Here is a 21,151-nt window from a genome sequence, read left to right as displayed (position 1 = left end):
GAGCATTGTTCAAGCCTATGTAACACATTGCCAACGCCACCTTTAGATTCACCTCCACCTCGAGGTGGAAAAGGCTGTGAAAAAAAAAAAAAATAAATAAATAAATAAATTTAAAAAGAAAAGGAGAATATGCTGGGCAGGCTAACAGTAACCTCCCTCTGCCCGCCCCCCCGCCCGCCCCTCAGGTGATAGGGGCGGGCCCAGCCGCGCCTCAAAATGGCGGCGCGGAGCCCGCCTTCCCCCCGGCGGAAGCGGGAGTGACGGCAAGCAGGGCGACGACAAGATGGCGGCCCCCAGCCTGCTGCGCGGGGGGCTGAGGCGGCTCTTTGCCGGGCTCTGGGGGCGCGGCTGGGCCCCGCCGCCGGCCCGAGCCCTCCGGGAGGGTGAGTCCGGGGCCGGTCCCGGGCCACGGGCACCGGGGGGACCGCGGAGAGGCTCCCGGGCTGCCCCTCGCCCCGTTGCCTCGCTGCGGTTGGGGGAAACGGTAGCGTTCGCTCTGTTTCACCACCCCTTTCCCCCCCCCCAAAAAAAAAGGTTATTTTTTGCTGAACTAGTGTCACTCTATTATTTTGTTCTCCTGACTTTTTTTTGTTTTCATTTTTTTTGTCTGTGCAGTCGTGGAGGTGACTGAAGGCAACACGACCACAGTAAGTCTCTGTCCCCATATTTTGCTCAGTAGCAGCCCGTGCTGTTGCGTCTCCCCTTTTCAGAGTCGCCTGGTGGCTCCCAAAAGGGGTGGTGAAAGGGTTGGTTTACTGCCCAAAAAACATCACAGGGTACAAAGGCAAAGCAAAGGTAGGAGTGTTACTAGCGTGGGTACATGAGGTAGATGGTTTGGCCAGAGAAGGTCAGGGTCTCAGCACCCTGGTGCTGGTGAGGGGACGAAGGGCTCCAGGCAGCATCACCCATGAACAACAAACCTGTGGTGTTGTCACATCCCTGTAAAATTGGAAGCCCACAGTACAGGTGTTGAGTAGCTGAAATGCAAAAGGCAATTCTTCTGCTTCATTCCCCCCCTTTTTTTTTTTTTAAAGTGACATTTGACATGAACTCAGCCCCATGATTAGTGTGAGTAGACACAAAGGAAGTTTCCCCGGTGTGCAAGCACAGGGTTGTCGTGTACCACACATGTGGCTTGGCTTTGACGTGCTTCATGTTTGATAATCAGAGCCTTAGTGACTGTTAGTGATGCGAAGATTGCATTTCATAACATATTCAGTAATAAAAAAAAAGGTGAAGGAGGTATTGTCAAAGAGAAGATGCCAAATACTCAAAGAGTACTGCTTCTGAAGAGAAAACCTCAGTGTTGAGTTTTCTGATAAAGAACAGCATTTTTTCTCAGCTACGCTGTAAAACAGAAAGGAAAAGACCAAAGCAATAGGATTGGAATTTGCTTGATTAACACCATCTGATCTGTTGCATGTCATCAAGAGAAGTATTCTTTTGAAGAAGAGGCACAGAAGTTACTGGAGGGGGTGGTAAAATGTTATTGTTTTGCTCGCAGTATGCGTGCTAGTAGGAATCTATCTAGAGGCAGGCGGTAGAGATATTTTGAAGTGTTTAAATACCGTTGGAAGAGTAGAGCAGGAATCATTGGGGAATAACTAGAAAACAATGCACTACGCCTTAATCTATTTTAAAATAAATATTAGGGAGGGAAGAGACTTTAATGCCTTTGAAAGTGAGTTTCCTTGTTGTATTTGGGTTTGAGACTTGAATGGAGCAATGTCCAATGTAGAAATATAAGGAAGACTTGGATATTTAAATTGTATAATATTCTAGCATCAACCTAGGATCCATCCATACTCAAAAATGATACTCAGCCCTTTAGCTGGTCAACCTATACCATTTGTTACATTTCTCAGTATATCCCCTGGTTATTTCATTTATTGTACCAACTCAATGTCTGACTTTTCTGAATCCATCTCTCTGTGCTCATCTTTCTATGTATTCATGTCTTTTATTAATATTGAAGGAAGTGTTCAACATGAACCAGATGAATGAATCTCAAAGAAATCTGGGTTTTATCAGCATGCTGAGAATGTCAAGCATCTATACTCCCTCTTAGTTCTCTAACAGAAAAATAACTGGGTGGGTTAATGTGAGAATCCGTAGTAGTTGGGAAGTAATTACCAAAACGTGTATGCTGAAATTTATCTCAAGAAAAAATGATACTGATATAGTATTCTGATTCTTCACTCGTTTTCAAGATTAAATTAAGGTCAAAGTATGGTTTGAAGCCAGACTGGCAGGAATCAGGACCCTGAAGGAACCAGATAGGCTGACTTCCCTAAAAATAATTTTACTAATGAGTAGAAGAGTAGATACTGGCCTGTATTTTATATTCATAATTACTTTTTTTATTTTTGTAAAACTGGCTGTCCTACTTGTAGAGGAAGGGATCTTACTTAAAAATTGACAGCATTCCCTCTCTTTGAGGTACAGATTTTCAAGTACAGCTAAGTTATGTTTGCCATCACTAGGCAAGAAAGACACATGGTATGAGCTGTTTCTGACACTTCAGCTGGATGTCAGTGTCCCATACAAACTTAGAGAACACGTCATGCTGTTTTCTTCCCAGGATTTTCAGCTTTTTTATTAAAAATAGCATTGCATTCCTTCACAGTGTTGGAGAATTTAATTAGATACCCAGGATTTCTTCATAAACTCTCTGGTGTTTGAACTATTTGAGCCTAACGGTTGGTGTTCCAAATGGTTTTAATTTTAATTTGACCAGACAAGGCTTCCAAAATGTTTTTGAAGAAAAACTTGCTTAGTTTTATTGTCTTTTCATCTCCATTCAGCTGCAAGTTGAGAGAGCTCTTGCTTCTATTCATAAGTCCTCAAAAAAGACAAGCGCACACTTATATAGACTTCGTGTTCCTAAAATACCTATGCCTCGAAAACAAATTTCTCAGGTTCCTCCCACACACGCCTTCTAGACTTCTTTGCATGATACTTTTGAGAAAAGTCGAGTGTTAGATTCACCACTCTGTAGTGATGGAGAAAAGATTGTAAAATGATTTCCCAAAGGGATTGTTCAGGGAATTAAACTAGAAAAAAATATTGGTGTATTTTAAATATATATATGTGTACACACACACAGAGCAGACATCTTCTAACAGTCCTTTCTTTCAGTCTGACTTCTGCTCAGAATTTTCCTTGGTGTTGGCTTATAGTCTAGTAAACATCTGCATACTTTGGCCCACAGCATGCATCTGCTCTTCTGTGACATTCTCATGTTCCCAGCAAAAATGTGTTTTAAGGCTTTTGGCTAAAGGATCACTGCAAATACAAGGCACGGTAGTTCAAAGGAACGCTGCAATTAATGGAATTCAGGCAAATATGAGAATTTCACATTAAATCTGAACTTGTTCTTAGTTAAATATATGCAAGAATTTATCAAATGGTTCTCTTTGCTCTTCGGATTACTTATTTTCCCCAAAGTGCTTGATTTATTGATCTATAAAAGAGTGAGTTGTATAATGCAGGTCCTGTGCCTCTTATATCTGTGCAGTAATTGTCAATGTGTTGTGGTCTTAGTGATAGATTTTTCTCAAATCACAGGTGAAGGTAGAGGTATGGATTATGCAATCTTTGCTTGACCATTGTATCCTTCGAATTTTTTCCTAGATTGAAGGGAAAATTGTAGAGGATGCTGCAGCACCAACTCCTCCTAACCCCTCTGGCCAGTGTCCCATCTGTCGCTGGAACCTGAAGCATAAGTATGATTACGTGGTAAGCTTAATGAGGACAGTGTAATGCTCCTTCATAGATAAATACTGCTCTCGTGTCTAGCCTACTGCACAACCTGATCCTTTCTTCTTTTGCCAGGTACAGTAAAGATAGGTAACTCCATCTCTGCTTCTATTGGGTATAACAAGAGCTTCCTATATAGTGATTGTTTGCCTTGATTGATGGTATTTCTTGGAAAAAGGATTTGTTTATATCAAATAGGAGGTTTGGAGTCTGATCTGAGAAGGCCATATCTCTGTAATGTGCCTAAATGCCCTTCAACATTGCGCTTTTAAGAGAACAGAACTGAAATGCGATATTTAGTCAACAGATTCAGGCCTGCTGTAACTCTAGAGAAACCAAAAGACTTGACTAGATCTTGACTAGACTTGTATCTTTAAGCACTGCAGGTTTTTTTCAGGTCATTGTTCACTGAAGTAGTAACCGTTCTGCGTACCTTTTGAAGCTCTTGATGGATACGGCAGAGAGCATACATGCTTTCTTCCTTTCACCTTAGCAACAGGAAAAAATAGTTGATTGACGCCTTTAGCAGGAAATGCTGATGAGGTGTTTATTAACTAACGAGAGTATGATTGACACTAAATGTGGAAGATGGCAGGGAAATTATGAAATGCTTTAAAAAAAAGCACGACGCTCAAAAACATCTTAGAATAAAGAGTATGAGGTAGAGGATGCAGAACGTAGTTTCACAAGAAGAGGTCATTCAAACATAGTTTATAAAAGACCTAAGTACCCCAGTGTAAGCTAAAATCCCAATGCTGGATTGCAGTCTTGCAAATGACTACTATAAAGCAACGGGAAAAAAAAAAACAGGTACAGACTTAAGCACTGAATTAGGTACAGACCAGCAGGCCTGGATTGTGTGTAGTGCCAAGATCTTAGCGGAATTAACTAACAAATAACTTGACTTTTGCAGGATTTTTTGTAAGTGTAGAAAAAATCCTATGGAATCACCAATCACAACTGAGAGGGGCAAGAGAATGATGCAGATGGCTACTACTTGGTAAAAGAAATGCTGCAAATGCCAAGTAGAATGGTATTGATTAGGGGTAAAACCTAACAAGTGATTAGGACAGGACCAGTTATGACTCATGAGTTTTGAAGGACAGAAACAGTGCCAGATAAAATACAATTACTTCAGGTGGGTGAAATGATGTGAGATATAAATGAAATGGCAGATTGGTATCTGTCAGTCTGTGTTGCAGGAATGATGTTGTCTAGGATTTGGGTGTTGCTAATGATTCCAAATAGGGCTGGATTTGGTATTAAACAGTGAAATAAATGTCAGGGCAAAGTGTTTTGTGTTCTCTGGTGTGGTTTCACAACAATCTGGGCAAGCTAAAATATTCTGAATTTGCAGGTGAGAGTAAGTAAGGAGAAATGCCAGATACCATTAAGGTATGGAAAGCACTACAAAAGCAGATCAGACTCATTTTGTGGTGTTCATCTTTGAATGCAGGGATTTCTTGCAAGACACACTTCATGGTTGCTGAACGCCACTGTATTCAAAGTAAGCCAATCTCACTGGAAAATAGTTTTCTAAGGTTAATTTAGAGTCACATAACTTCTAAATGCGTGGAGTCAACAGCATCATTAAACTGCCTCGCTCTACAGATTTTCAGAGAGCATTCCATGAGTCACCCACTAGGAACTTCATAGAAACTATAAACTGATACTCAGGGATGAGATGAGTCATCTTGAAAGTTAATAAGATTTATTTTCTTCTGCTGTCTGTGGTAGAGGACTCAGTTGCACAAAGAGATAACTGGGCCAATGAGAAACAAAATGATTTTAGATAATGTGGTGCTGCAGGGCCAGAGTTCCCGGATTAGAAGTAGGCTGTTGGTCCCGGAGGACAACGTGAAGGTTGAGTGTTAAATGTGTTTGTACTGTGAACTAAGATTCAACATTTTCTTCCATGTTGAAGCTAGTTGATTCTCGGATTCTGATTTCTAGTTGTCAGTGTGGAGGCAGGAGCAAACCAAATGTGAGGAGAGATCCTGCAGCCAGGGTCTTGAGAATCGTTGCTGAGATTGTTCCCAACAATTTAGGGAGCCTTGGCACATGTCCATCCTGGCTGTTGGGTAGTTTTTGAATGCAAGTGTATCTGGGAATATATATCCAGTATGCCTGCTGCAGGGCTGAGGAGAGTCTGGACAGAAAGCTAAAGAGAGCAGTGTGAATTAGCGTATCAGTTGTAGAAGGTTCCTGCCTCAGTTTTTAGAACTGTTCCTCCATGGGGTTGATGAGAGCTAGGAGAAATTTCAGCTCTGGAGTAGATCACCTCTTCTGCTTGAATAAGTCCATTATGTGTTTTAATGCCAGTTGTGGATTTATAGGCTTTTAAATGTTAAGGGGAATGAAATCCCCCCTTTTCTGCACAAAAGCTCTCAGCTGTTTTTCTTTGCTGCAGCAGTGATGACTAGCAGGATCTTGAAATGCTCAAATAATAAAATGCAGGCATTTAACTGTGTGGGTCATTAAACGGTTTATTAAAGTGTTTAATTAGACAATTTACTCACTGGTGGCTGAATTGTCCTAAAAGACTGTAAATCAAGACCAGCTATTTTAAAGGTACAGGCTAGTTCATACAGCATAACCTATGACCCCTGCTCAGTGCGGGATCAGAATAGGTGGATCACAGGGGTTTCTTTGAGCTTGATAAGCTGAGCTCAGGCGGTTGCACAGAAGGGAAAGTGTGAGCTTTTTTTTTTTTTTTTTTTTTTTTTTTTTTTTTTTTTTTTTTTTTGCTTGGGATGCTTGTAATTGGACTGAATAAGGCCCTATGAAAAGGGAAGTGTTGAATTAGCCCCCGAGGGAGCTGAGTAATATGACCTCATAGGACTTCCCTTTTGTCATGGGCAACTAGCACAGTCTAAAGTAGTAGCATAATGAGTTACTTTAGCTGTCAGGGAACCGGGGGACCAATGGCTCTGAAGTTATTAATCAACCAAACAGGCATTGTGAGCGCTCACGGGTCGTGATAACAACCTGCCTCAGCTGTGGTGTGGAGGGCTGCAGTCAGAACTGCCAGTTCAGTCCTTAGTCTGCACCGAGGCTCAGGATAAAGGAGCCCGAGGTACAAATGCCCGCTGTTTGTCATCTGGGTATGTCTGGCCACTGAATCCCAGATCTCTCTTGATTTTTCACAGCCATCGGAGGTTTAAAAAATTGATTTTCATCACTGTCAGGAGGCAACTGGGTTGGAACCTGCAATCCTCTTACAAAATGCCTAGAGAATGGCGTACAGCTCCCAGGAGTAAGGGTTAAAGGAGGAAATACGTTCTTGTGTAACTGGAAATCATGACAGGCAGGCTTGTCCACGGCCCCATAGTAATTTGGCTACACAGACAGAACTCTCATTGTGATAAATGAAGCTTTTAATGAATTGCATGTAGCCAGTCAAGGTTCTTGCTTTCCAAATGGTCTGCGGATATTGAAATGCAGAGATGCCTCTGCCTTTCAGTTGCCATCCATTCACAGCAATGTGTTATACGTAGTGTTTTGTTTAGCTAGTTTATCCAGACCTTTTAAAGGTGAAGGCTAAACTTGTTTTTCCTTCTCCCCCCTTAACCACTTCAAACATCATTAGCCTGAGCAGGCAGTAAATATGTCATCTTGCTTTGGCTGCAATGAGGGGAAACCAAACTGCAATCTTTGCCTGTTAGCCCTAGATTAATTCAATCCAAGCTGTTTTCATCAAATGCTGCAGATTACAGGGGTGGGAATCTGGGTCCAGCCTCATGGGAGCTGTCCAGTGATTAAAGCAAATCTGTAGTTACAGGCTTGGCTGTCCACTAGCACAGAATGTGAATTTCATGGAACATGACGGCACCACGAGGACTTGCCAGACGTATTTTTTTCCTTTGATTCCTCTACATGCTTGTTCGCTTCCCTCCGCAGCTGCCCCGTAAAGTTGGCTGTACCTGTCTGCTTGCTCCCTGCGGTAAGATGCATCTGCACGAGGACGCTGCGGGGATCTTCTGAAATGGACAAATCTCCTTAAAATGGCAGCATTTTAAGCCAAATGGCGTGAATGTAGCTTGGAACTGCAGCGGCAGGGACATAAATGATTTCACTTGGGATACGACTGCCACACAGGGAAGTTGGTCAGCTGGAGACATGCTGTTTGTCAAAGATAATAACAGAGAATGGGTTTTTCCCTTTTTTTCCAGAGGAAGAAAAAGACTATCTGCTTTTGCTTCCTGCCACCCACCTTTGTGTGGAAACACTTGATAACAGCCCTGTGACTCCAAGAGGCGTGGTGGTAATAGGAGAGAGTGCTCGGACCACACACACCCTTCGGGAGAGCTGTGGCCTACTCAGGCTTTCACGGCTGCAGTGACTGGAACAGCTTCAAACTTGCCATCAGCTCCCTTCTCCTCCTTCCCCACAGAGCACTACAGCAGGCTAGTAGAAGGGTGTAGGAAGCTCTTCTCTTTCGAGGCACTTGGAGCTGAACAGCCCTTTCTCACTGAGGGAAGTGATATGTTTGTGTGTTTGGGCTAAATGGCAAGTCGAGGTGTTGGTGATTTGGAGAACGGGATGGCTGCAGAAGATGGAAAAAACGGGATGGAGGCTTGCTTAGGCTTCCTGGATCCAATCCAGTGCATTTCAGGAGTGGCCGAAAGTCAGTGCCCTTGGACTGTTTGGCTGGCCTCTGTCCAGTTTCCACCAACGCAGCTGGCACCAAACGGTCCCTTGGTTACTGTTCTCATTGGCAAGGTCATGCGCTGGCTGGGCTGAGGACACTTTGCTTCTTTTTTACCCACAGATGGCCTCTTGGGAGCTTCCTGCTAGTTGCTCAACTGTGCTATTCTTGTTCTTTGGATACAGCATCACTGCGTGGTGGTTGTAAGTCGTTCTTCATTAGCATGGAGTTACCTAACCTGCTGCTCTTTCAAAGAGACAAATCTGAAAATAAGCCTGAATGCATTAACTGGTAGAAAGCAAGCCAGATAAGGGAAGAGGGAAATTTTGTTTTTCATGATCATAGTGGTGAGGGTGGGATTGGAGAGAAAAAAAACTCTAAATTTTTGACTGCAGCAGTTGTATGGCAGCATCTGTCAGAGCAGGTCATTACCAGAAAGCCATGCTGGATTCCAACAGCCCACCTCAAAGCTGAGCTGGTCTCCTGCAGTGGGGATGGATTTATAAATCCTAGGTGGCTGTGTGTTCTGAATGTTAGTCCACTTGATTGTCTGTCTTTGCAAGGGCAGTAAATGAAGGTAGGAGTGCTCCAGGGAGCTCTTTATGGAATTTGTTATGGAAAATGGAATAGATATGGGGTAGGAGGAGGTCTGTGATCAGCAGGCAATCAGGGTCACCCATCACAAAAAGCAACAAGTGCTCTTTGTTCCTGCCTGTTGCCCTGGACAGAGGGGTACAAAGTGCTGACATACCTGATCTGAATTCCCTTTTCTGTCGGGGTGCCTGCTGGCACGTCCCTTCCAGCCAGAGAGCAGCCTCTGCACGCTCCAGCTACCTCAACTATGACAATGTTTACAACAGCAGTGGAGAAGTAAACTCTCAACCAGCAACAAGTCTGTCAACAGATGGGGGGAGAACCCAGCACAGAGGCCCCAAAAGCCCTTTGGGCCAACTTACAGAGACGTCAGTGTGTCAAGACCTGCCTGTGTTGGCTTGAGGGTGCTCTGGCAGCGGTGGTGTGTGTGGAAATGGTGAGCTGTGGCTGAATACGGGGCCGGTTTACAACGTGCAGTTAATGGGACACTTGTGCTGTGTTTAATAATTTGTCAGGGCAGACTTATGATACTATCTGATCCTACAGTTCCCTTTAATTTTGTTTTTATTAAAAGCGCTTTAGATTTCTAGAGTACTTAATTGGAAAGGTCAACAGCAGTGTAAGCTAAATGATCCTTGAATCCCAGCCGAACCCTCGGCGTGCTCTGAGCGCTCCTTGCATCCAGCAGGGCTTCAGCAGCCCTGCCTAAGGCACGCACAGTCGAAAGGCTGGGAGCAGGGATTTATTCTCTTAGGTCTTTCCTATCGGCGCACGTTCTCTTTTCACAACAAGCTTCTTCGTGCAAGCTCTTGGAAGGCTGCCCTGCTCTCTGCCTTTCCAGAGAGACGTGAGGGAAGTTCCACCATGGGAAACCAGATGAAAGCTGGAGGGATAGGTAGCAGGGAACAACCCTGCTCTGAGGGAACAATGAAAGGGCCAGGGGTGATCTAACGTATCTGTGACCTTTAGGATAGCAGCTGTGAGGGGATCTCAAGTTGTGTAAACACCGTCCATCTGCAGGTCTTGTGTAACTGTGCCTCAGTGTACCTAGGACACATTGTCTTAGCTAGAATCTTGGAGCAAGTGACAGCAGAGGAGCAAGGATCGGAGCTGACATCATGTGTTTACACTAGTGAAGTCAGGGGAAAGCTTAGTAACCTCACTGAGCTAAGCTGGCAGGCAGAGCGATGGCAAGCAAAAGTCGCTTGCTGTCCATCTGCAGCCAAAAGTGTAGGAAGTCATCCTTGTCCTGCTCTGTACTGAGCTCTGCGCGCAGCGTGAGGACCAGCACAACACCTCAGAGGGACAGCAGTTAACGTAGCCGTAGCGCTGACGGCCCTGCCCTCTTTTCCTCCCTCAGGATGTCCTGCTCTTGAGCCAGTTTATCCGTTCTGATGGAGGGATGCTGCCACGGCGGATCACGGGCCTCTGTTTGGAGGAGCACAGGAAGATTGCGGTCTGCGTGCAGATGGCTCACCGTGCAGGTACCTGGCCCCCTCAGACAACACCCAGACAGCCCCATGAGAGGGGTCTCCCACCCTGTGGGTATAACTCTGTAAGGTTTCCTTGGCCAGTCACCCAGCAAAGCCGTTGTGCACCAAGTGCTGGGACAGGATGATGGAATCTGCCATTGTGGAAGGATGTGGGAAGTGGCACAGACTGTAGCTGTGCTCCTAATGATTAAATACCAGCTTCTGAAGTGACTTGCTCTAGCATAAGCATGACCCTGACCCCATTAATGCACCTGTCGACCGTCTGCATTGTGAAGATCTCTGTTTTGACCTGGAAGTGGGTCCTAGTTGATGCAATCTGTCTATTGTGCTGGTCTTTGGTACGTGAGATGTATCCAAGTTAAGTGGACTGAGAATTTTAATAGATTTTTCACCCTGTAGATGGAATCTGATTGGGCACCCCTGCCCTATGTCCCCTCCAAAGCCTCAAGCAGCTGGGTCTGCTGTGTGTGTTCCTTCTCAAAGAGTGTATCCAGCAGAACCTCCCAATTTCTCTCTGGCTAGGGTGCAGGCTCAGCAATGGCTAAAGAAAGAACAAATACCCTTTGTGCTTTAGTCATGTTTTAGCAGTAGGGATCCTGGGTTGCCGGGCTTATGAGGTGTAATGTAACTTCTGGGTGATACAGAGGCAAGGAGGGACTGCAAAATATTCTCACGCCTTTCTTGTTCTGTCTCAGGTTTGTTGCCAAACCACAGGCCTCGACTTCCTGAAGGGCATATTCCCAAGAAACCCAAGCTCAACAGGTGAGTAGTCTTATCTTTCTGTCCTTTTTTTTTTTTTAAGGAATAGATTGGAAGAGGAAACCCAGTTCCTTATAACTGGGTAGAACATGCCTCGGGCAACAGGTTTCATAAAAAGTACTCACAGCATGTCAGAGAAACAGTATCTGTCATAACTCCTGTTAGTCTTTAAGGACAAACTGCATCTCATCCAGACCATCCCCACAGGATGAGAACTGCCAGTGTTGGTCTGCTCACCCTTTCCCAGCTGCACTGGCCTCCTGTTCACTAATATTTAGTAGGGCAGTCACGGAAGGATGCCACAGAACTGGAGTCACAGCATCACAGAGTAGAGGGTGGAAGCTCCTCTGGAGACAGTCTCGTCCACACCTCCTGCTAAAGCAGGGTCACCGAGAGCTGGTTATCCAGGGCTGCATCCAGTCAGATTTTGAATATCCCCAAGGATGAACCTTTCAGTTTCTCTGGGCAGCTTGTTCCAGAGTTCAACCACTCTCACAGTCATAAGGTGCCTTCTTGCATTCAGACAAAATTTGTTTCCATTTGTGCCTGGTGCCTCCTGTCCTGTTGCTGGGTACCACTGAGAAGAGTCTGGCTTTGTTGTCTTTACACTTTCCCTTCAAGTATTTATAAGCATTGATAAGACCCGCGCTGAGCCCTCTCATCTCCAAAATAAACAGCCCCTTCTCTCCCAGCCTTTCAGTGCCTGCCCCCCAGCTGCAATTAGGGCAGAAGGGTGTGCTCAGGATGGGTACCAGCAGTGAGATGAGGGCTGAGCAGCTAACAAGGGCCTGTCACAAAACTGCTCTACTCTTCCCCATCCCCATTTGCCCTTTCTGACTGCAGGCGGTGACTCGCCCTCAGCCTGCCCTTCCTGTGTTACACGCTCTCTTCCCCCTCCCAGGACTGAATGGCCTCTGGCCTTTGGTGGACAAACTGAAAGGCTGCTGTGCCTTCTGCGCTTTGCTCAGCGTTAGGAGGTGCTAATCCCCTGTTTATGGCCTCACACTCTGTTTCCATGGGGATGTCAGAGCGGTTTATGAACCTTGCATTAGCAAGCCATGGGGTTACCAGAGGCCAAGGGGCTGTTGCTGGGAGAGTTTGGGCTGCAGGGCTCGGGGCAGCTGGAGACCCCTGCATTTCAGATCCCACATTCTGCAGTGGAGACTTGAGGTAGGCCCTTGGAAATTGGAAAAGTCCCTGAGATCAGTGAGATCTAAATTAGAGGAGTACATTTGGTGCAGCCCTGTAGCCATCAAATACTTCAATTCTGAAAGCTTTGTTATTCCTCTATCTGAAGTCTTGGAGATTCTTTAGTTGCTGCGTCTATCTAGCAGCTGTGGGGTGGAGCACGTTATCTAGCTAACATTCACACAGCAGGTTGAGATGGGAAATGGTAAATCCTCTGTCCTGCTGGAATCGCACCAGGGCTCCAGATCTAATGCCTTGACTCTGACAAAGTGTTTCATAAGTTTTTAGTGAGAAAAACCTCCAGATATGTTCTATGTTTAATCTCTAAAATTAAGATACCTTAAATAATTAGTGATTAGGATCCAAGCTCTCCCTGTTACATTGCTACCACCCATGTTTTCCTCCTCCCAGCAAGGAGATGTAATGAGTGGGGTGGAGACAGTTGAGGAAAAGAGAACAGAGCTGTTGAGATGAAACAGCATTGAAATGTCCCCAACACTGACGTCTCAGCCTGCTGGCAGGAGAAAGCTCTCTGTCTCCTTACAGAATCTTGTCCACTGTGGTTCTGTGAGAGTTGTGACTCTGCCTACCCCACTAACTGTGCTTTTTCCGTGTTGCTCTGTGGAACTAACTGTAGCTGGCACCACTTACAGCAGGAGCCATTAATTGCTTCCATCCTCCAGCCTGCCGGGGCAGGGTGACCCTGTGAGGACTAAACACATTGAAGACATTTAACCAGCACTTACTTGGGGAATTAAGGCAGAATTCTTATCACAAGCTTCCCACATAACTGAGTTGTCCAGTCTTACGTTCTCTTTACCTCTATAATTGTTTCTAAAGCCTTCTGTAAGTCCCTGGTAACTGGGGAAGTGCTCAACCTGTGGTGCTGCCAGGGCAGGGGAAGGCAGAGGTAGAATTGAGCTGGGACTTCCAAGTGGAACAAGCTGCCTTGTTCAGTGCCATGGGGACTTGACCAGGACTTCCTCTAATCCTGTCTGGCATAATATCAGGACTGCCCACCTAACTGAGCCTCTTTCTTCACTGCATTTGGACCTGCTGCAGTTTTAAGTGTCAGTCCATGAAGAGATCAACAGGATCTGCAGGGAGCCTATCACAGCAGGCACTATGCTGCACAACTGGATGATGGATTTTCCAAATCCTTGAGTTTTGGCTTTGCTTGAGATCGCTGTACTGACTGTTGTGGCCTTCTTTACCTCTGTTTAGAGAGGTAACAGTGCTTTTTTTTTTTTTTTTTTTCCACTGCTGCTGTAGGCCTGGGAACACCAGTGAGGAGAAACTGAGGTGTCCCATGATACGCAGTTGCATAAGATCACACTGGGCTACTTGTTAAAGCTCTTCCAAGACAGGAACGCAGCACCTGTGTATCCCTTAACATCAGGTTAAGCAGCCTGTGTGCTCTCCAGATCTGCCTGCTTTTGTGGCTTTTTCCTTAGACCCCCAGTGGGTCTGCTCTGTGTGTGGTGTTGAAAGATACTCTCCTGTTCCCTGTCCCCTCCAAAAAACCCTGACCAGCCAAAACTTTAGGAGCATACCTGCCCTTGTAGCTTGCTAATTGCTGGTACTGATGCTTGCAGAAATGAAAGAGGTGTCACTTGCTGGGCTCTGTACATTGTCCCTCCTTGGCCAAAGGAAAGTAATCATGAGGAAACAGAACAGAACTTGAGACAAAAGTATATCAGGGCTGCACACTGAGCTGGGTACTTCTCGCAGGTGGCTAGTAATATCCAGCATAGTGAGAATTTAGTGCATTCCCAATCATGTCCTCTGTTCCTGCTGTCTCCCTCATTCATTTGCCCTTATTCTCTTGATATCAGGGACTTGCATTGCACATGGAAGAGAACTTTGTATATAGAAGACACGTAGTTCCTGCTGTGCTCTCCTAAAACAGGAGGTCTGGTGCAAGGTGAAAAAAACAGGCAGAACTAAGCACTGCACAGGGATGTAGTCACTCTGACCGTGATAGTAAGAGCTTTGCCCTTCGGAAGGACAGCATTGCTCTTTGAAATGAGTGAAGTGACAGGACTAAGACAAAAACCTAAGGTAACCTTAAGGACAGATTCCGCTCACTCACACCACCTGAGATTGAAAGAGATTTAATGTGGGGAACGCAGCTTGATGCAGGAGTCAGAGCCCAGCACCTCTACTACACTACAGATCTAAGCATCCAATTTCTGGATGTATGCTCTCTGGATGCTTTCTAGACTTAGAGCAGCAATCCCTACCTGGCTGGAGTCTGACAGATTACTTCATTTGGATAGGCAATTCCTTTCGTTTCTTTCCACTCCTGCAAAGTCATGGTTGATGCTCCATTTGGCCAGGTTTATTCCGGGTTGTGTTGGTACTGCTGAGATCTGCTGCAGAAGGAGGAACAAACCAAACAGATGAAACACTTCTGCTTTGTCTCTGCCCTGAAATGAGGTGCTTCTCCAGCTCGAGACTATTTTCATAGCACAGCAGTCAGCAGTACCAATTAGCCAGTAGGTCTGCTCTTGAGGAATCTGCTCGTGAGATGATGTACAAGCCAGCTGCATAGGAAGAGCCTTATGGCTCCTGGGCAGAGGTGCTAAGGAAGTGCATAAAGAAGGGCTGAGAGGAGCTGTATTCATGTATACCTGTGGGAGTACCTTGGCTGTGCTTGTGGCTATCTTGGCCAGAACATTTGGCCCACATCACATTCACCCTGTCTAAGAGAGCCTGCTTCAAATACAAAGTGACTGGATGCACTGGCTATCACCTAGCTGAGATTAAGAAGTACCACACCACCATATGGAACTGTCAGCAAACTGCCTTCGTTTACCAAGGGTCAGGGGTGCTGTTCTGCAGTTGATCTAATGATGTGAAGTTTGGATTTATCACCAAAAACCCCTCTGCCTCTTCTCTGCTCCTCCTGAATGTGCTTTTTCTGGTGCTTACAAGCAGAAATAGCCTGTTCTATTTTCTGAAGAGGTTTTACTGTTTCCGTTGTACAAACTTCTTTCCTACACACCCTCAATTTCTCTGCACGATGGTAAGAATTTGCTTTGCACGCATCCTGGATATGATGTAACATAGAGGAGAAGATTGGATGAAGGTAAAACATGAAGGTGAAATGCTAGTCTGAGCCAAGTTGTGGTTGTCAGAGTGGTAGGAGATGAGTGAGAACAGCTTGTGGTCAGAATTCATCTGGGGAGCACTCCACAGCTTTCTGTTCTACCCCTTGCAGTTTGGACACCATCCAGGTGGGACTAACCATGGTGTTCCTCATTTCTTGGACTTTAGTTCTTTGTCTTTTCACTTTCTGCCTGATTTGTTTTTGACAGCAATATCTCACGAACGTTATTGCTTAACTGCTTTACTTCTTATGGGCTCTTCTGCAGAAATGTGGCCATCAGAGTACCCACATCACCCATAAATTCTTGAGTCCTCCTCCTCTCTTTCATAACGTTCGTCTGCAGCACTTGGACATGGAAAACCAATGAAGTTTACCCCATCATTGCAGAATTGCTCCCTACAATTCACTTTCTCATATTTGGCCCAGTCTGGGGCTGTCATTGTTTCCAAGGGATGACTCCACAAGCAAGTTTGTTTTGTAGCCAAGGATTGTTCTTTCAACCCCAGCCTAAGTTCTCCCTTTCATAACTTCCTGTAGTTACTTCTTATGTCTGAGTCCAGTTGTGCTCCAGCCTGGCGTCTTCCAGTGAAGTGCTGTAGCAACGCAGTATTTTCACTGGCCCACGAGGCTGAGGAAGTTCTCAGGGATTTCTCCAGCGCTGTGTGGAGCAATAGGCCACTTCCAGATTCCAGAGTCATGCGTGCAGGCCGCCACACACCAAAACCATTTGGGGAGCTGTCAAGCACTGTTGCAGGTCGGACTTCTTGCTTTCAGGAGTGGAAACCTGAGCAGCTCAGCGGTTTTCTTTTACAGCATGGAGCTTGCTGCCTGGATAGTGTGGACTAACTGTCCAGAACAGTCGCTGAGTTCAGGCCAGCATTTAGATGCTCCCTTAATGTGAATGTAGCACTCATTTCCTTTTGGCAGGCCCGAAGTGTTGGTTAAAGCACAACACTGTGTAGTTGTTCCCTTCCCAAAAGGACTGAAGGATGTCACGGGTTCCTGAGTCATCCTTGCTCTGTCAGCAAGAGGTTTTGTAGATATGGAGTACATGATTCTCAGTGCTCAGCTGCCACTCCATTTTCAGCTGTCCTACTGGAAGAACAGAAATTGGCACAGGTAACATCCAAGTCAACCTCTCCTCCATCACCTGAACTGAAGAATTTGCTGTGTGTTAGGGAACAGGCAGGTTCCACATGAACTCCTCGTGAATTACAAAGTTCTCAGGCTCTGTGGACACCTCTCCTCCCTCGGAGCAGAATCTGGTTTCACTGCTATCAGTGTTTCACGCCAGCCGCATGTGGTTTCTCTCATCTGCATGGAAACTGTGCTGTGCGTACCACGTGAATTCAAAAGCAAAGAGCCAGAGCTGCTGCAGGTGAGCAAAACCAAGAGGTGTCAAGGGAAGGGATGTGGCAGGGAGGAGGCAGCCTTTGCCAGCACTTTGATCAAGTGCTTCCTGCGTAGTCTGTAGCCCTCTGCCTTCTGCTCTTAATCCAAACAAGAGCCAGATTGGAAGAGCTCACTGAGGGTTCAGAAGTTCAGCCTTGAACTCCACCGGCAGGCTTGAGCTGCATGCAGGGCTGCAGTTGCCCCATGTGTGGGTAATTTCTCCTAGCACGTGGAAGTCCTGTGCCCATTATTCCTAGGTGTTAAGCAGCAGCCTCTGGGCGGGAAGGCTTTGGGGCCCTCCTGCTCGGAGAATAAAACCTGTGCAAACTGATTTCCATGTGCCACAGAGATTTTAGGTGACTGCAATGGCACTACCTACAGCTGTTTCCAGGATTTGCATCACGCTTTACCCAAACTAGTCCTTTGTGCAGCTGGAGTCTAGGAATTCAGCTTGCTCCCTGGGATCCTATCCTACTCAAGGGGGTAAGCAGAGCCCTGGGGCAGGTTGCCACTCTGAGATTGGCAGTTCTGTCCCCCTTTAGCAGAGGGAGAGCTCTGGGTACTGAGATAACAGGTTAGGAGGCTGCACACCAGCTGCATTTGGCAACCACATGGAGGCTCTGTCCTCACAACCCTCGGATGGTTGAGAAAATTCAGACCATCTGCCAGTGTGTATCTGTAGGTTATTGTAAAAGCTCCCGGGGACAAACCAGGTGGCTGGATATAATGGGAAGTTGGGTGGCTTGGCTAGAAAAGGAGGGTACAATTTCACGAAACAGCAGAATTCACAGGGAAGTCCTGTGTGCTGGGCTTTGAAGCCCTCATATGTGAGTTTTGTGGGTTGTTTCTGCTCTCAGGAAAAGCAAATCTGTTTTGTGAAACAGTAGGAACTGGAGTTAGTCAAAACGGAAAAGGAACTTGGTAGACCAAGTGCTCCCAGGCATCAGGCTTTTGCCACTGCTGAATCAAGGTAAAAAAAAAAAAAGGCAGCAAACAAAATAGGACAAGTTTGAGTTTGGGACAAAGCAAGTATTAAAAGTGCTAAAAGCAAATGTGCTCCAGGAAGGGAAAGCGTCCAAATGTCTGTTTCAGCTAACAATGAAAAGCCCCAGCCTGCAGTCCCCAAAGGAAGCCAAAAGCCTGGACCAGAGGGCTGGATTAGACCTGCTCAAAAGAGAAATAACAAAAGCTTTCAAATCAGGCCATTACTAAATCCTCCTTCCTATGCAGAATTGGGGTGTGCACTTCCAGCCCCCACACAGAAACAGAGGGATTTCTTAAAAAGCCACTGTCTGTCTAAACCTGCACACAGCATTGATGTGTATCTCGCGTTCACACATTCACTTCTCACAGTGAGATCATTTATTATCATGGGAGCACTTTCCCGTAAGCGTGCAGACACGTGATCAGAACTGCACTTGGCACACCGATGGATTAAAACTATTTTGTGTTTTTTTTCCTCCTTCACTGTAACTGCAGCCTTGCGGTATCAAAACTTGTGCTACAGACCTCCCCCTACAGTAAGGGAAATTTGAGAAGGACTTAGCCCTATGTGTCTGTCAAATACCCTTACAAGTTCTCCCAAAAAAAGCTGCCTTACGTTGGTTCTCCGCCAGATTCCCAAGTAGGGACCTGTGTTTGGTCTCTCTGAACTCCCCTTGCATTTGAAATTAGAGACAGGAGTCTCTCTGACTTCCTGTCCTCGTGGTGTTATGTAAGGGATTCCACTAATGCACTAGCATAGCATTAAAGGTCAAAAGGGACTAATTTAACGCATGCGTGTGAGGAAAAGTGACTGAGCCTTTTTCCATGCCATCTCCTGAACCCTTCCTGCTGCTTCTAGGTCTTTTAACTATCATAAACTCCTCAGAGCAAATGCAAACATTTTGGAAGTGCCTCCGTTTCAGCGGCAGGGACCTCCAAACATGATCCATTTTTCGATGTTTGTTATTCAGGATTGCTAAGGAAGGAAAGCACTAGGAAAACGTGCTGCTGTTAAATAGTTTGTGGCTGCCTGGCATTAGCAGGCTTTCTTTGTAGTTCGCAGGAATCTGCCAAATGCCTTCAAACAAATGCATTACGTGGTCTCTGTCCAAAGTTCTTAATATCTCAAAGTTGCACGATACAAATAGAAGGTAACAAAGCTGTTTGGGGAGAGGATGACTGATTGAGGTTCCATTAAGACCATGGGATTACTCAACACAGGCATGCAAACATCGCTGGACAAAGTTTATCAGGCCGTTCCAAATTCTAATTTGTTGGAGCATTGTTTGTGCAGATTACGCTGGGGTTTTACTTTGGATCTTTATTGTCTGAAAAGACTCCTCTTTCTCTAAGGACCTCTGTTCCCTCTCTACTGGTAGCAAAAGATTTAAAGCCTAACAAAACTGCAGGCCACCCAGCCACAGGGTAAGATTTCCAGTAACTGATTCTGGATCTGAAATCCCCTGCCTGTTCGCAAAGCCAAGTCTAAAACTTCAAATGGTAAAACGCAGAGGCTGTTTGCCAGACATTGCTCTTCACAGAGATTTGTAGTCATGATAATTCCATTCTAGTACCTCTTAATTTCAGGTTCTGGCTTCCTGCAGCAGCAAGCTGGAATAGTGTTGTCCAGAGAATAATAAAGTAAATTTGGGCCTATGAAAATGCAGGACTAGGCCAGAAGCCCATCCCGCGCAGAAGAAATATCCATTTATCCACTGAAAGTAAACAAGTCCCTTTTTAGAGCCTATTTTACACTGTTAGACTAATTACTTTGTAATTAGTATACCTTATTGAGGCAAGCTGTTGAAACGACACCTCCCCTAGGGGATGGATGGATTCAGTCTTAATTGCAATGAAGGCACTCCACTTTTAGCTACTGGTGGACAACTTACCAGCAGCCTGGAGATTACACCTGATTTGTTTCGTGAGACTGGAAGTCAAGCAGGTGGTAATGGGTGCAGCACAGAGGTACAGCAGTGCCAAAACATACAGTATTTTCAGTGGTCCATTTGAGGGTGCTGTGCTCATTTGTAATTGCTTTCTTGAAGAGGCACGTGGGGAGGCAAAGGCAGACAGAGGAGTGTGTGTCCCTGCTTCACTCAAAGCCTTTTCTCAGTGATCAGTCCCAAATTGAAATGTCTCTGTGTTGTTTTGACAGGTATCTGACCCGCTGGTCCGTCAGATCTGCAAAGCCCATCTGGACGAGAGGCCCTAAGTGGTGCAAAGTCCCCATGCCAGTTGGACACCCCTTGCTGAAGGATAATGTCAAATACACACACAAGCCTCTTAACTTCAACCACTAGGGTCCAGAACTGGCACAGGCAATGAGTACAGCTGTTTTACACTGTTCTGGTGTTTTGTTTTGTTTTGTTGCAAGTTCGTCAGTATCTCCAATTTCCAAATTCCAAAACTGTCATTAGTGTCCTGTATTGTCTCCAGTGAATGAGCTTCGGTCTGCTTCTCTAGGAGAAGACACGACATCCAGCAGAGTTCAGCGTTCAGAATGATTTGGAGAAAGCAGGAGGCAAAGACTTGTCCTCAAAGCCAGAAAGGACCTGAAGGTTTCTGTTTCGTTATAGTCTACTACTGGGTTTGGAAAAGGTTGTTTCCTTCTTTTCCCAGAAATGAATATTAATGCCCATTAATGTGTTTCAACTCAGATTTGCTTTACTTGGGCTCCTATATCTGTGACACTGATGGAAGAAAAAGCCTCCTGAAGCACTGTTATTTCAGCAGTAATGGAAATGACATGAATGACTACTGAATTGAAATATTTTTATAATCTGTACTGTCCATAATTTGCAGCAGAACGTCTGGGCGGTGGCAGACAGGCATGTGTATGTCTTACATGACATCTTCAGGATTCCTAGCCTGTGCGTCCCTCCTGGATCTAGCAAATACAGAATGCTGACGTTCTTGACAACTTGGCCTCTTTTTTTTCTCCTTGCAAATACATTTACCACAAGTCTTCCTTTTCAGTGATGGGGCTGCTTCCTAGGAAAGTTTCAGGCTGAGAGATGCACACAGTTTTCCATCCTATAACTAAAAGGTGGTACCATTTCTCTCCCTGTACGATACATGTGTGCATCTTCCACTGACAGCTTCTGCTTAAGACTGCGAGTTAAGGGCCTCATATGAAAAGCTCATTAAATTTATCAGGGTCATTATTGGCTCCATTTCCTTGATACTTATCTGAGCTACAAATCAACACTGAATGTACTC

General features: G+C 45.5%; 1 protein-coding gene across 1 annotated transcript; it reads left to right on the top strand.

The window, feature by feature from the left end:
* Positions 1-232: 232 nt before the first annotated feature.
* On the top strand, positions 233-21,093 carry MRPS18A (mitochondrial ribosomal protein S18A). Its single transcript, XM_032185495.1, has 6 exons — positions 233-383; positions 616-647; positions 3,634-3,738; positions 10,362-10,485; positions 11,190-11,256; positions 20,088-21,093. Exons 1-6 carry the CDS (start codon positions 284-286, stop codon positions 20,230-20,232), a joined length of 573 nt encoding a protein of 190 aa, XP_032041386.1. The 5' UTR covers positions 233-283; the 3' UTR covers positions 20,233-21,093.
* The last annotated feature ends 58 nt before the right edge of the window (positions 21,094-21,151 follow it).

This window comes from Aythya fuligula, chromosome 3, assembly GCF_009819795.1.
Source record: "Aythya fuligula isolate bAytFul2 chromosome 3, bAytFul2.pri, whole genome shotgun sequence".
Lineage (NCBI taxonomy): Eukaryota > Metazoa > Chordata > Aves > Anseriformes > Anatidae > Aythya > Aythya fuligula.
This window is presented reverse-complemented; position numbering and strand designations above follow the sequence as displayed.